This window comes from Muscardinus avellanarius, assembly GCF_963383645.1.
Source record: "Muscardinus avellanarius genome assembly, chromosome: 17".
Lineage (NCBI taxonomy): Eukaryota > Metazoa > Chordata > Mammalia > Rodentia > Gliridae > Muscardinus > Muscardinus avellanarius.
The window spans coordinates 13,684,940-13,701,223 of NC_137803.1; the positions used below are offsets into that span (position 1 = coordinate 13,684,940).

At 45.2% G+C, this 16,284-nt stretch overlaps 1 protein-coding gene across 2 annotated transcripts in view; it reads right to left on the reverse strand.

The window, feature by feature from the left end:
- Window positions 1-7,403: 7,403 nt before the first annotated feature.
- Window positions 7,404-16,284, reverse strand: part of ZCCHC2 (zinc finger CCHC-type containing 2) — a gene marked incomplete at both ends in the record, with an annotated part of 50,806 nt that continues 41,925 nt past the window's right edge. For both annotated transcript variants that reach the window (XM_080714767.1, XM_080714766.1), the window contains 3 exons: window positions 7,404-7,471; window positions 8,361-9,854; window positions 14,007-14,135. In XM_080714767.1, the coding sequence (XP_080570893.1) occupies window positions 7,404-7,471; window positions 8,361-9,854; window positions 14,007-14,135 (1,691 nt within the window). The remainder of the gene's footprint in view (window positions 7,472-8,360; window positions 9,855-14,006; window positions 14,136-16,284) is intronic.

Genomic DNA, 16,284 nt, shown 5'->3' on the forward strand with positions numbered 1-16,284 from the left:
GGTTGGTAGATGATGCCCGGGGCATCGAAACGCGAATGTCAGCGCTTTTTACTACCAGCAGTTACTCGTCCTTTCTGCATGAGACATTACTTCTCAACTCATAAACTCTTTAGAAGCCAGGCATGGTGGCGCGGGCCTGTAATGCCAGTGCTCGAGAGGCTGAGACAGGAGGATCGCAGGTTCAAAGACAGCCTTAGCAAGTAGTGAGACTCTAGCAACCCAGCGAGACCCTGTTTCAAAACAAAAAATAAAAAAGGGCTGGGGGTGTAGCTTGGAGGTACAATGCCCCTGGGTTCAACCTCTCGTACCAAACACATACCCCACACACAACACCCCAAAACATAAAACAAACAAACAAAAAACTAAAGGAACTCTTACTTCACGCCAAAGGCACACAGGAACACTAAAAACCTCTGTAAGGCCAACATTTCAACAAAGCAGATTTGTACATATTTTAAAATCTTCACTATAGGCGAGCATTAATGCTCTTTGATTTAGCCTGAGATAGACAATTCTTTAAGGCTTTAAGGTTATTTCTAAAAGTCCTAAGGTTTTCTATTTCTACAAACTTGTCCTCATACCATTTGAAGAAACTCTCCACCAGAGATACCTAAAAGTGACGCCCTACTCGGTACAAGGAATGTCCTCTGTGGCAGGAGTGGTGACCTGGCCCGGCCCTCTACATGGTGGTTAAGTCCCACGCACAGAAGTGGCCGGGACAGCAGGAGGTGGCCAGGCAAGCGAGAACTGGTCAGAGTTGGGGCCCATTCATCACTACATCTGTGGCACGTAACCTCCCGGTGCCCCAAATTCCCAACCTGCACAACAGGAAAGGAGATCCCATCCCCTTGACAGCTGCAACAACCACAGGAACACGAAGGAAAAGCATCCGGGGAACTGTAAGGCACTAATGAGGCTTTTAAGATATTCATAAGGCCAGGCATGGTAGCGCATGCTTTCTGGAGACTGAGACTGAGACTGGAGGATCACGGTTCAAGGACAGCCTCAGCTACTTTTTTTTTTTTTTGGTGGTACTGGGGTTCCTGGAAACCATTCTAGCTCCGGGTTACACTCCCAGACACCTATTTTTTATATTTTTATTTGGAAACAGGGTCTCTTAAGCCAGCAAGGCCGGCTTCAAACCTGCAGGATCCTCCCGTCTCCACCTCCCAAGCGTGGGGATTACAAGCGTGCGCCACCATGCCCGGCAGCCTCAGCTACTTTTAAGTAAAGCGCTTCACAACTCAGTAGGACCGTGTTTCAAAAACAAAAAGACTAAAAAATAGGACTCGGGGTGTAGTTCGGAAGTACAATGCCCCGGGTTCCATCCCCAGTACAGCAAAAATAAAAGATGCTTATACCACGCTTGGGTCCTGTGGACAACGGGGGAGACCGTTCTGCTCAAGCCGCCTTCATGGCCCATTGCCTGCATTCTGTTTTGGGCACAAACGGGCTTACAATCTCAAACGTTTTCTTTCTTCCGCTGACTTTTCTCTCAGTTGGGTCAGAAGGAAGAAACACCTGCTGCCGCGCAGGTCCTCCTTTCCCACCAGGTAGCGCCGCTGCCCACTGAGCAACTTCCTCTGGTTGGGTTCCCTGGGATCACACTGCAGCAGCAAGAGGCAAAAGAAAGATGCAGAAGCGCCTCTCACAGCGCTCCCCTCCTGCCCACTGGCCCAGAGAACAGGGCCTGGGGGTGGAAGAGCTTGCAGCCACCGCAGATGGAAGGAAGGGTCGGGCGCGCAGTCCCCCCACTTCTTCCCCTGCACCTTGAAACTCACTCTGCTACTAAAGAGCCCTTTCTGTGGGGTGAGGAGGAGGCATCTGCTTCTTTCTTTGGGGATGATGTCTTGGAAGGCGTAGGGCCGAAGCCTCCCTGTGGCTTCACCGTCTCACTTTCCAGAAGAGGAAAGAAGGTCAACACTCCCGTGACTCCTAGACTGAGGAACGAACACACACACACACACACACACACACACACACACACACACACACACACTCACTCAGAGTTCAGGTGATGTGTACCCATATTCCAACAGATAGGGTCTATGTTTTTCAAATAGTATACCACAGAAGAATTACATACATTTCCGAGATACAGTGAATCAAAGTTAATTTTGCATGTCTAGGAACGATGGCTGAGTTGTACGTGGTGATCATGTAAAACACTATTAGAGTGAGCCTTAGGAATCCAATTGGTGCAAAAAAGATGTTCGTGGGGGTCCCTGGGCCTGTCCTCTCTGCCCAGGACCGTGGCTTAGGGCACTGCAGGTCACACACCCTGCACTCCCGTGACACCTGGGCCCAGCGGTGGTGCTCCTCGGCACAGCTGCCTGGTCCTTGGAGGAAAGGGAGGCGGGAGGGTGCAGTGACATTTCAAGTTAGTGCCGGTTAAACTTTGTCCCCCATACCTCAAAACTCATTTCTTTGCAAATAAAGGAGCCCTTTCTGTGGGGTGAGGAGTAGGTGCTCGCTTTCCTCTCTGGAGAGGAAATCGTGAGGGGCGGGGAGCTGCGCTGCCACGGCTGCCTCCCGAGGCTTCACCGCCTCAGCCCCCAGATGACTTGTCCTCCCCTGGGGAACCCAAGGCATCTTCCAGCTCAAATGGGTGTCGCTCCTAAGTACTGGATGCTTCCTGTTTGAAACAGAAAAAGAAGACATTTTACACCACGCTTTAATCTCTTTGGAACCATTTCAGGAAAGATTGAGTTTTAGGACTTACGTAAAGAGAATGAAATGTGGATTTGTTCCTGTAATGGACTTACTCTACTTTGGTAAGGAGTAGCCAGGATGGCACGGGTCATCCGTGTGTGTGCGTGCACGCCTGCGTCCCATTCTTACATCTACCATTCACTGCTAAGCTCTCTGACTTAATAGAATTGACTAACCCTAATAAAATGAATTTGCTAGGTCCCTTATCATAAAAAAAAAAACACAAAAACGTTCACTCTCAAACTCTTACATCCTTTCCCGTGTTCTTCCTGACTCTTAGAATTACAATCCTCCTGCTCCTCAAAACTGAATTCTGCTAACATCTGAGTACTTTCTTGGTGCTATTTCATTACACTGGGCCTTTTCCATCTACTACTTTAATCCTTAAAGCCATGATTTAAAATAAACCACCTCGCTGAGCATAAGGGCACACACCCATAATCCCTGTAATTGGGAGGGTGAGGCAGGAGGATCGCAGGTTTGCAGCCAGCCTCAGCAACTTAGCAAGACCTTGTTTCAAAGCAAAAAAGTAAAAAAAGGGCTGAGGTGTAGCTCACAGGTAGAACACGCCCAGGGTTCAATCCCCAGTACCAAAAATAAATAAAGCATCTCATTTTACATTCAGGGAAAATGAACCTCAGGGTTCCAGGTTCTTTCTGCCCTTGTCTTCTACCCTTTTCCAAACTGGCTTCTCTGGGTCACTTCTTGCCCTTAGGTGCACCTCCCACCGGGGGAGGCCGCTAGTCACCCTCACTTGCCTCTGAACTTCCAGGCTTTCTTTTCCTATTCCTTCAAGTGATTTTTGCAAGTAGCACAGTTAACATGCTTCCCCACTATTTACAACCTGGTAACTTCTTGTTGTTGTTGTACTGAGGATGGAACCTCTGAGCTACACCCCCAGGCCTATTTTTTATTTTCTATTTGGAAACTCACTGAGTTGCAAATGGCCTAAGTAGTTGAGCCTGTCCTTGAACCAGTCATCCTCTTGTCTCAGCCTCCCAAATGCTGGAATTACAAACCACGCCCAGCTTTACAACCTGTTAACTTCTGATTTTTCATTTAATCAACTCCAAAGTCTCCATGCAGACCCTATTTGCATCCACAGATCCTGTAACACTTTAATAATATGTCCCCTTTACTATTTTTTTTTTTTTTTGGTGGTACTGGGGTTCCTGGAAGCCCTTCTACCTCCGGGCTACACTCCCAGACCTATTTTTACATTTTTATTTGGAAACAGGGTCTCCTAAGCCAGGCGTGCAGCTGGCTTCGAACCTGCGCGATCCTCCTGTCTCTGCCTCCCAAGCACGGGGATTACTACAAGTGTGCGCCACCACGCCCGGCCGTCCCCTTTACTATTAAGGCACTGGTCTCTTTCCCCACCACCCCTTTGGTGACCATCAACCCCACCTGTGTCAGCAGACTCACCTCCCCAGGGGCCTTCCATTCATGTCCTATGAGGCACATCCCGCCTCGTCACCCACGGCTCTTTACATCATCTCTGGAAGGAGTCAGGACTCGGATTCAGAACACTCTGGTACACCTCTGGTGAGTGGGAATCACTTGGAAAACCATACAGCAGATGGTGGAGGATGGAATATATTTTATCCTACAACCCAGCTATTGCACCCCTTGTAAGTGCGTTGTCCACGAAGGTACAAACGCCTTCCCGGCAGCCCTGCTAACAGTAAAACCATCCAAATGTCAGTTGACAGAGTAGCAGGCAGATTATTTTTTATCTGTCTCTTGCCCTACTGCTCCACGAGACTATTTTAAGGTAGTGAAAATGAATAAACTCAAGAAAACCACATCAGGGCCATAAAAGCAAAGCCAGTTCCGGAAGACCAGGCATGGAAGGGCACCTTCATTATAAAGCTCAAGAAAAGCTAAAATAAACTATGTTTGGGGATGTAATAGATGAGAAAACAGAAAAAAATCCCAAAGAATAGTATGATTTGGAGCAGCAGTTCCTGGGTGTAGTGGGGGAGGGGGGTAAGCAAGCAGGGCACACAGGCGGAGACCCTAGAGGTTCTGGGTAACACGCAAGTGGGTTCTAGACTCACATGGTAGGTGCAGGTGCGTATTTACTGGCTAAAAGGGGAGCTGGTGCCTGCAAACCATCAGATAATCTATAATCTTTCCCAGCATACTTTCCCACTGGATACAGAAGGAATACTCACCAGATGGCGCTAGATGGTAACCCAGCACCTCAGGCCTGGCTCTTCTGAGCCAGGAGTGGGGGCACCTCTGGAAAGGCCAGGGCAGAACAGCATACCACACCCCACCCCCAGGCCTAACTCTGAAGGCTCTGACTTCAGACTGAGTACTCAATTCTGAACCAAGATAAATAACTGCTAAAAAACAAACAGATAAAAATCCACATGAACACATTTAAGGAAGTCAAGTCCTTTACAAGTCCAGCTGGGAAGGGCCTAGACCAGAGACCCCCACCAGGTCGACGGGACTTTGCTGTTTACGATTGTGGTGCCAGCACACAGGGTGAGCTCAACAGACACAGAAGTGGTCTCCCTTCTTCCAGTGGTCACAGCTAACCTGGATGGTAAGGCCATGGGGGAAAAACCACAGGACATCCAGATGATGCATGAGTTTGGGTTCACTGCCCATGCTACAGAGGAATGGGGCTGATACTCAGAGGAAAAAAAAAAAACACCAAAAACAAACCGAGTGTATGATAACCTATCAACTTTTACAACATTTGCAAAAAAGGCACAATTCTTAAGCTGTTTTTATTTTTTTTATTGCTGTTAATTCAAGGAAAAAAGGTTGCATAAAATCCAATCTGTTCTAGAAATATAAGTAGCCTTTCCAGTACATAACATTTCAAATATCAAAGTATATGGTAAACATACAAATAAGGAGAAGGCAACATACCTCCTATGTACAGTACAGTATTTTAAATCATAAAATAAGTTCCATAAAGTACAGCTGGCAAGTGATTCACAAGGCGCTCACACGTGGCTTATCAACACTCTCACCTGAACAACTCAACTGCAGCTTAGCAATTAATTTAAGAATGTGGTCCAAAAATACCCAGATCAAATAAAATATATTTAATCAAAATAATTTCCTTTACTTGAACTTTCTTTCTAAATTAAAGATTTCATCTACCCCTTTATACCCCTCTCCCCTTCCCCGTAACTCCCGCCCCTGAAAGTTTCAAAATGTACATCGGTGCTATAAATAGAAATGCTACTTACGAAGCATTAAATTAAGCTTCTTTTTTCTTCAAGTTTCTTTCCTTTTATCTAGCAATCAGTTAGGCTTCTGAACCAAGACCAAATATTTAAGTTCCTCTGCTGCATACCAAGGCTCTCCACACAGCGGAACCCATCATCTCTGCATCTGTGCTGAGGGATGGAAAGCGAAGCCCGGACCCCTTAGCCCCGTAACTCTACCGTGGTGGTGGTTCGTTGCTGTTGAATGCAGCAGTTGCCAAAACACACACCCAATCTTCCAGATAACCTCAGTGCACTTTAGGAAATCAAAAATTACCTGGAAGCAATTTAGTACATAGATTGGCTTTAAAAAAAAACATTTTTTTAAACAGCAGCATTAAACTTAGTGACATGACACTGACATGATCAATACCATCTCGACACACTCGGAACTCAGTCTTTCACATTATGATCGAGCATCGTGGTAAACGGCTAAAGTGACTTTGCTACGAGACAGGTAAGGGAGCAAATACCTGGCTGCAGACACCCGTGGCGCGCGTCTGGGTTGCAGTAAGTCACACACAGTTTAAACACCACAGAGCACTGACAGTTGGTACAGCGGAGGAGGGACGCAGGGGCAGTGTCTGAGCAGGACGGAGGAGGGCGGCCCGGCTGTCGACGCTCACCACAAGCACAAGCACACGAGGACACACGGACACCAGCACTCCTCTGTCTCTGAAGCAGCAGGCTGGGAGGACGATGGGAGGGGAAACGTGGTTTTCTTTTTCTTTTCTTTTTTTCAGGAAAAGTTTTCAGTCCATTTCATGTTGCAGTTTTCCGGCTCACCGGGTTCGAGTCTTCCTGTCTCCCACTTTTTTCCCTGTTTATTTGGACAGCGCTGCGTGTATGTATGTGTGGCGCTGCTCGCTACGTGTGCGCACACTATCTCGGGGACGTGGTTCCTCCTGTGAAGGGCCTGGACGGACTCGCCTTCGGTACCTCTGCAGAGCAGCTGCGCAGTGCAGACAAGTCCGGTGCCGGGCGCTCCCGCTGCGGGCGGGGCCAGGGTGCTGGCCACAGAGTGAGGTTAGGGTCTAAGTGAGAAAAGCTAGGGAAGAAGCAAAGTTTCGATCTTTCAAAACCATACGACTGTCACCAGTGTTTTTTAAAAAGGTCACGTACACAGTTTTAAAGATTCAGTAAACATTGCACACAGCAAGTATTCAGTGTAAAAAACAAAAGAGCACGCGCCAACATTTGCTTTGATAGTTCGCCTGCAAGTCTAGGTCACACATATCATACACATCAGCCTGCTGTTGAGCCAGGAGACCAGAGGCTCAGAAGCACTGCATTCTTGCTTATTTTGGACATTGGTACAAGAGAAATAAATACTCCCAACTGCATAGAAATCTAGGAAATGTATAGACAAAGAAACAAACAAAATACCTTTCCTTTCCTCCCCTCCACACCCCACGGCTCCCACACCTGGGCGCACTGAGCAGGCAAGCTTTACTTGTGTCAGTCTGCAGAATCCAACGTATCATTAGGAGGGGGGAGGGGAGGTGCGTATCTCAGTCTGTAAGTGCCTAAAACGGGAAAACAGAACTGCTAAGTCACCGCGCACAGCAACACACTTCACAAAGCACCACAAGACACCAAGCGGGCATGCGCTGCGGGAGGCGCCATCCCGGCTCCCGGTGGTACAGACGCCACGGAGAAGGCAGCACCGAGCTTGTGCTCTACATCCAACCCAAAGCTGTCACGCGTGAGCATGCTGAGGACGCCAACTCAGCGTGCTCCCAAGCCTAGGCTTTTTCTGGGGGATTTAGCAAAATGACAAAGGCCAAATCAACGCAGCGAAGGAGGACAACCTGGGTTGACACTGAAGTGGCACCCTACTTGGACTGCCGTAGTATATCCTCGTTCTGGCGGTAATCATTCTAAACTGAATCCAAATCCCCTTACTCCTGAACTGGTGTTCTGCTACTCTATTCCTATAAAATGCATCAGAATCTTGGACTTTTTTCTCCTTACATGTTTGCTGGGAAGGCAAAGGGCAGCCGGCACATGCGTGATGCGGGTGCCAACATTACTGAAAACCTCTCGCCAGAGGACTAGCTCACTTTCTGCTTTTTTAATGTTTAAAAATTTTACTCCATAAAACAGGATTGTAGCTTTTCAAAACAAAAGCAAACAAAAAAATGTTGTATTCCTACTATATCCCCTGAACGGTGCCCTTACAGGTCCTTCCTTAATCGGAAACTCATTTCCCCTGACCCTCCTTACGCTCTGCGTGACCTGGGCCTACCCTAGATCTTCTGGTCGCCTTTTATGATTTGTCACTGGAAACACAACAATCTGTAAAGGGACACACAAACGGATCTTTCTGCTACCACAGAATCACATGAGCAAGGAAGGAAGGAAGGAGAAACGGGTGAACTCAAAAACAAGTCCTCTGGGAGCTACTGAGATTACCTTGCTGGCTGGCCTCCATGGGCGCCTGCTTACAGTCCTGCGCGTAGTGCCCGCTCACACCACAATTGTAACACGAGACGTTCCCGTTCTTCTTGGGCCCCGGTCCACTGGTGTTGGCAACTACGTTAGGCGCGGGGTACACGGGATAGAGCCTCCCGAATCCTGCCACTTGCTGCATGCCATAGCTGGCTTGGCCCCCCATTACTGGGTCGTGCACCAGTCCGTTTGCATATGGAGTCTGAGGCAGAAAGAAAGGAAGCTGGCTTCCGCTGCTCTGGTGTGCTTGGTTGAGGTAGCTGCCGTTGCAAATGGACGGCAGGGTGAAGAAGGACGGGACGCGGTACACGGGCCCAGGCACGGGACTGGGATAATAGTAGCTACTGAGCTGAAGGCTGCCAGTGGTCCCACAGCCGCACCTGCGCCCGCAGGAGCCGCAGGGCCCTGCGCCCATCTGCGGCGGCACCGCGGTCCCGCCAGCGTTCGTGCTCCCTGCAGCGCTGATGTAGGAGGTGCTGTCGCTCTGTGCGGTGCTGTGTGTCAGAGCCGGGCTCGGGCTGGGGGCAGGGCCCGGCGTGTGGGTTGGGACGGCCGGAGGGCCAGGGGACTGCGCCTGGCCGATGCCCGCGTTTGCTGTCTGGGCAGAAGTGGCTGCTGTGCTGAGCACGCTGGAGTTCTGGGCGGGTAGCACGCTGGCAGCAAGGGGGGAGCCTGGCAAGGGGTAGGAAGCTGGTGGCGGCGCCGCCGAGAGGCCCGCTGCTGGAAGAACGACCTTCACGCTGGGCGGCTGGGGGGCCGTCCCCGAGCTCCCCTCGACTGGAGGCACCATTTGATTGAGTCCTACCACCTGGGATGCAGATTTTGTGAGGGGGTCCGTGGCAGCCACAGGAGAGCCTGGGAAGCTACCTGGGTTATGGGCAGGAATGAAGGCAGTGCTTGGTGATCCGACGCTCAGGCTTCCAGCGGGCGGCTGTGGGACATTAACGGCGCAGCTCTCAGAAGATCCCTGTGGCGATGGCAACTTGAGCCTCTGAAACGTCAGGTGTAAAGCAGGAGTGCCGCCATGTGGAAGGAAGGTTGATGGAATAGGCAAAGGGGAAGCCAGCAACTCAAGGTGCTTTTCTGATTCTCCAGTAGAAGCGGTTGTCCCTAGGATTCCAACAGGGGTCGAATTTGTGGACTCCCTTATTGCGGAAAGAGCGACAGGACCAGGAACAAGCATTCCTATTGTCTTGCCATCTGCAGATTTGGGCGGAGGAATGACGACGTCAGACTTCTGGGCACCGTTGTGCATAACACAGTGTAACGCTGGCATAAAAGGAATGTGCGGATACTTGGGCGCGCTCAGGGGATCCTCCACGAGGAGGCTCCCGTTCTCGTTTCCTAGTGCAGCAATCTGAACAGGGGCCTTGACAGTGACAGTCTGGCTGACGGAACCATAACCTGTAAACCTGGTTGCTGACGGGTTCCCGGAATCCTCAGAATTGCTGTCTGTATCTAAAGAAAACAACACACATTAGGTATTAACCCAAGCATAACTCACATCTTTCACAGGAAACTAGGGATATCAAAAATTAAAGTCTGGGAAGTGCCCTCTATCACATTTCCTGACTATCCAAATAAACATTTTGGCTTTCAATGGATCATCGCAATATGCATGCTTTGTTTTAAAAAGTGAGGGTATAGGCAAAATAATGAAGCAAAAGGTTATCTGTAGACTGAATGAGGCACAGTATAAAAGATAGACAATCAATATTAAAAAATTCAATATATTTTTAACTTTAATCAGTTTTAGGCAATCTACCTGATTCATGTTCTGCATCGTTAAACCCAAGATCTTCAATTTGTCTCAGATAAGTTACTATTTTTAAAGGCCTTAATCAAGAAAATATTTAACTCAAGTATCTAAAGGTAGGGAATGGGAGGGTTTTAAAGGCATGTAACAAATATTCTTACTATCAAATATTTCAACGAGGGAAAGACAATTTAAAACTACTATTAGTCATAAAATGAATATTCTAAACCATAAGTAGAGCAAACATGGAAACACAGCCACTTCTCTCAAGTCAAAGGCAGAGGGAGGCGGCGGCGCAGCTGGCCCGCCCGTCTTACTCCTGTCTGGCTAGGCTGAGCTACGGGAGAGCCTCAGTCTGCACTTCCAGATTTCCAGATTGTTGGCTTAAAGGGGACAAACAGATAATACCTAACTCACAGTGTTTGAACATCATCACCAGACACTGCATTGATGTGTACACAGACCAGTCAATTAAAGGTAGTGCCTACTTAAAACCTTCTGCTCATAAATACAGGTTGGAATTGTACTTGGAACTTAAATGCTTATATATACCAAGGTAAGAATTGGTTATACTCAGCTTCAGATGTTCATTTTTGAAACAGAAACACTTAAAAACACATCAAGAGTAGTCTTCCTCAAGAGAAGTTAAATGAAATCTACTTAATGACAGAATGTCAACAGTGTTATGAACTATTTTAATTTACATTAGAGAGAAGGCATTCAATTCATGAATGAATAGTTCCAGCATAAACTTCCCCTAACAGATTAATAACTGGGGCATTTCTTACTAAATTTTGCAAAGCAAGAACTATCTCACAACCCGTAACCTATTTGAGGCATTAGACCCTTACCATCCCATCAGTGCAGCATTGGGGGAAAAATAAAATTCAAAAAAAGATACAAAGCTGGGTGTGGTGGCACACGACTACAATCCGGATACTTGAAAAGCTGAGAGAGAAGTGCAATTTCGAGACTGAGCTCTCACTACAGCGAGACTCTTAGCAACCTAGTGAGACCCTGTTTCAAACAAAAAATAAAAAGGGCTGGGCATGTAGCTTGGATATACAATGTCCCTGGTTTCAATTCTCACCCCCTCCCCACAAAAGCGTGACTATTTTCCAGATAGTGAAATTTTTATATGAACTAAGCTTTAAATCTTCTTTAGTCATAGCAAATAACCCCATGATTTTAAAATGGTCCCAAGTAGTTTTCTGAGCATTGTAAAGACTCATCTAGGTAGTTACAGACAGATCTCATTCTTTTTCGATTGGCTTTAAAAAGTATAAAGAAAATCTCAAACAAAACACCATTGTGACCAACAAGAACAAACAACAAAGCAACATGAGTTTCAACACAACCTTTGCATGCACTGAAAATTCTGAAAACATCAAAGCTCTCTACCACAATCGATATTTCGCCTAGTTTCAAAGAGCCTATGTGATTCCTTCACTTAAGAAAGATTGTTTTAAACCGGGCGTGGTGGCTCACGCTTATAATCCCAGTACTTTGGAGGCTGAGACAGGAGGATCGCACAGGTTCAAAGCCAGCCTCAGCTACCTAGTAAAGCTCTTCAGCCACTTAGTGAGATCCTGCTTCAAAATAAAATATAAAACAGGTCGGGAGTGTAGCCCTGAGGCAGACTGGGTTTCATCCCCAGGACCAAAAAAAAAAAAGTTTCAAATTGTTATTAACTGAGCCTATATTAAAAAGGGCCCACTGCCTTATGCTATCTGATGACGATCAAGGGGTGTACAAAGCTGCCCAAGCATCTGACATTCAGGTCTAGTCTGAAGGTGAGGTAAGGAGTCACAAAAATACTGGTACGTCCTGTAGAATTAAGCATAGCAAGCAATGAAATATACTAAAAGCCTGTCTATTCTGAGGAAGGCATAAGATTCTCTTATTTAATCTTCACAATACCTCTGGGGTTATTTTCATTTCCATCCTTTCTTGAGGAAACCTAAGTTCAGAAGTGCAATGCTGCTATGATCAAGTGAGTGGTGGTTGGTAGAGTCACTGCCCTACATTTGGTGTGACTACAAAATCACCACAAAGCAAAGACTCTGCAATTACTTATAAAGTACAAACACTGTCGCACAGCTCCATAAGACAGGACCTGACACACTGACACAGAAGCTGAGGCCCCACATAGCTGCAGACTGCCCAGCAAGGAACCCCACGTGGCTGAAACGGTGGCCTAGGGATGTCTATAGAGAGATCACTTGATACCGCCCCTCACGCCCAGCATAGATACACCTTATGATCAAGATGTCCACAATCAGGTGTTGTCCGCATGTATAAAGAATGATGTTCTAGGTGGGGTATGGTGGCATAGGCCTATAATCCTGGCTGCTTGGAAGGCTGAGGCAGGAGGATCACAAGTTCAAGGCCAGCCTGAACAACTTAGTGAGACCCTCTCAAAATAAAAATGGCTGGTGGAGGTTGCAACTCTGTAACAGAGCACACCTGGGCACACCCCCAGTACCCCGTCTCATCTCACCTCCCAAAAGAATGATATCCTCACTTAGCATCAAGGGGATTTCACTGTCACACCAGAATGGCAAAACAGGGACTTCCAGCAATTCATTCCTCATAAACATCAAGAATCATGGCAAAAGCTCTTAACTTTTGGGGAACTGTGGAAATTAACTTAAGGCTTGCAGCACTCTAAGGAGCAGTCACTGAAGGACAGCTCGGTCTCATTAGAGCAAAGTCTTAGGGCTTTGTATTTTTCCCTACCCTATTCTCATCCCTTTCCCAGCTTTGAGGTAGCACTGTAGACTAACAGGCCTTCACCTGTGGTAGCTCTGGAAGGCAGCAGCACAGGACCCACAGAAGGGTATAGATTTGGAGTTCCTCTAATGCCCCATCCCCCAAAAGAGACGGTGTGACCTGTCTGGCAGCTAATGCTCATGGTGTTTAATGGTCTTTTATACACAAACATTTGTGATAATCAGTGGCAAGTATTTAACAATGTGGCTGCCTAAGGCATTTCCCAGAGCTAAAGTTAATAAAAGGCTAACCAAAACCACTAAAACAAGGGTATGAGATGTCTACTGGGGTCTTTGAAAAGCTCTCATGTATTGCTGGCAATCTAAAAAGCTGTAACTCATGCCTAGGGCCATGTACATTCCCAGGCAAGACCCCAGGATCGCCTCACATTCTCGCTCCTGGCTGACTTTGAGTCTCTGTGCAAGGAACAATTGAAGATGTAAAACACATAGAAAACAAACAGCAAAAGTCAGACATAAATTCCATCTTATAGGTAATTACATTAAGTGTAAATGGACTAAATACTCAGATCAAATGGCAGAGACCAGCAAAATGGATTAAAAAAAAAAAAAAACCCAGGAACTTTCATTTTTGTCTACAAGAGACACATTTCAGGTTTAAAGACAAGAATAGGCTTAAAGCAAAGGGGTAGAAAATAAAGTATCATGCAGGTAGTATCCAAAAAAGAGCTGAAGTGGCCACTTTACTCTCAGACAAAATAGACTTTGACAAAAACTGTTATTAGAGACAAAGAAAGATACCTCATATGATAAAAGTGTCAATCAGTAAGTATAAAAAGTATATGCATCTAACAACACACAATTTTAATCTTTATCCTCTAACTACATTTGTTATGATGCTGTCTTCTTTCTATATAATTTCATATATAGTGAAATAAGTTTTTAAAATCAACATTGCTACAAACTCCAAGGCAATGGTCCATAAGATATCCTTTATACAAAAATAAACTGAATAATGGGATTTATAGGAACAAAACTTCTTTGTTTGACTTTGATTGTAAGAGATAACAAACATTTCCCTCCACTCCCACCTCTCCCTACACCCCTCCTAAAAAATCAAACCTCTGTCTTTTTCCTCTTCACTTTCAAAACTTTCTCTTCCATCATGTCGTGGACTAGACGGAGAACTGTAACTCTCTGAAGATGTTTCTCCACATGTGTCATGTCCAGATCCAATGTCCAAATTCACATCTAAAAATAACAACTCTATTTAAAAAGAATCATGTTAAGGAGATAAATTAATTCCAAATTGAACCATTAAAAATTAGTTGTAGCTATAAGTATTTTTTCAGTTTTCTCTTTGGTCTGGGTGAAAATTCTTAAGTGGTAATTTAACAGAAAATAATTGATAAATATACTCTTAAAACAAAGGCACAGAAGAACAAGTCAGTTTTTTGACTTAAAAAAAAAAAAACAGAATTAAGGCTCTTTGTAGGGTCTATCCTCTTTGAGCCAATTCTTAAGTCTAGATATTCCAACTCTTCAAAGTTTATTAAAAATTTTAAGAACAGAATTGTCTGCTAAATAGACTATTCAGTAAAAATAACTAGGCCAGAGTATAGGAATAAAATGCTTCCTGCCTAGACCATGTAGCACCTTAAGTTCTACCCAAAGGCCAAGCCCACACCAAGGTGGGGTAGGAGTAGGTGCTGTACCTGCCATGATTAACTAGTTATATCTGTTTTGAGAATAAGAGATTACTGGTATATGCTATTGGACATTCACATGCTGGCTCAGACTTAGGGAACTGTCCTATTCGTTTCTGTAAACCCAGTGGCTAGCATAGCTTCCACGTTACAGCAAGGATTCAATGCATGTTTAGAATATAATTCCCCATATACACAACTCTAGGGGGGTTCTTAAAAACTACAGATGAGTGAATTGTTTCTGTGGCAACCTGGTATAATCGGTAATGATATTAATGAACTCGGAGGGGGGAAATGTGTCAGAAAAACAATATCATCTGTGTGAAGAGCAGTCCAGTAGACTGACTTGAGTCTTTTGAAGGGATACATTTCTAACCATGTTTAGACTGTTAATGATGACCTAGCCTAGCCCAGCTACTCAAATACTGGATGAATACTAAAGAAAAATAATGACATTTAAAAAGGCAGATGTTGGTAATTCCTTTTAAGCAATAAGTTAAACTTCAAATTGTCAAGGGAAAAGTACACAATAGTTCATGAGGCTCCAATAAAAAATGGCAGAGCACTTATATGTGAAGGTAATAATTTTATAGAAAAACAATCTGATGTATACTTATGTACAATAAGCAGCTCCAAATTACTAGATATAACATGACTAAGAAGGAGATGCAAGTCACAAAGCAAAGCCTATGTGAAGATGATCAAATACGCCACCGTGGCCAGACAACTTGGCACTGAACTGGATTCATGAAAACGAAACCTACAAAGACCGACGCAGAGGAACCCTCGCATGAGCATCGCGGCCAGGATATAACACAGCCAACAGTGTGAGCAGCTTTCTCTCCAAATGGCTTAATTGATAATATCATTTTCTTCACACTCTACTAGCTACTGAACATTCTAATCTCCAAATTGCCATATATGAAATTGCAGTTTTCAAATAACTAAATACAGATGTCCAGATCTATACAAAGTATACAAAAGTATATTTTCTCTTCTTGATGATTCAGAAAGTGTTATGATCAGAAATTATGTGACCCTCTAAAGATTCAGAAGGTATAGCCGTGAGGATGAAACAATTACGCCAAAGAATATGCCACCAACTGCCCTTTTACATACAAACTCTTGAGGTTTTTTTAATCATAACAAATGATAAAAGATATTACATATGATTGAGAGGACAAAAATAAAAAACATAAACTATTGTTCTAACAAAAGTTCTAGTTAGTGGTAATTATGAACAACTGAATTTGTTAGAGTGAGACTGAGAGGCCAACACCCTCATCCACTCTCAGATTTTCTGGTGCCACAATCAGCAGCAGGAGCTGGATGAAGAGACCCTGAGCTGTGACGTGAGCAGTGAGCTCTGCATGAGCCTCGGCAGCAAGGCTGTGTCCCTTTAGAAGAGACACCGCACAGTAACGGGTAAGACACTGCAAATACAAGGGCCAACAGCACTGACTGTGCCTGGGAGCACACAACATGTTGTTTTCTTCCCTTTCGTATTTTTGGAATTTTGAGGTATTTGAATGTATTATTTCTCAAAATAGAAATTAAAATATTGCATTAAAATAAGTTTTAAAAATTAAAAGTAAACACATACTTTAAAAGAGAATGCAATATTTAGAGATTTGAACAATCAAATTATCAGAACAACCCTATAATATTTCCAACTCCTACGTAAAAATCTACAT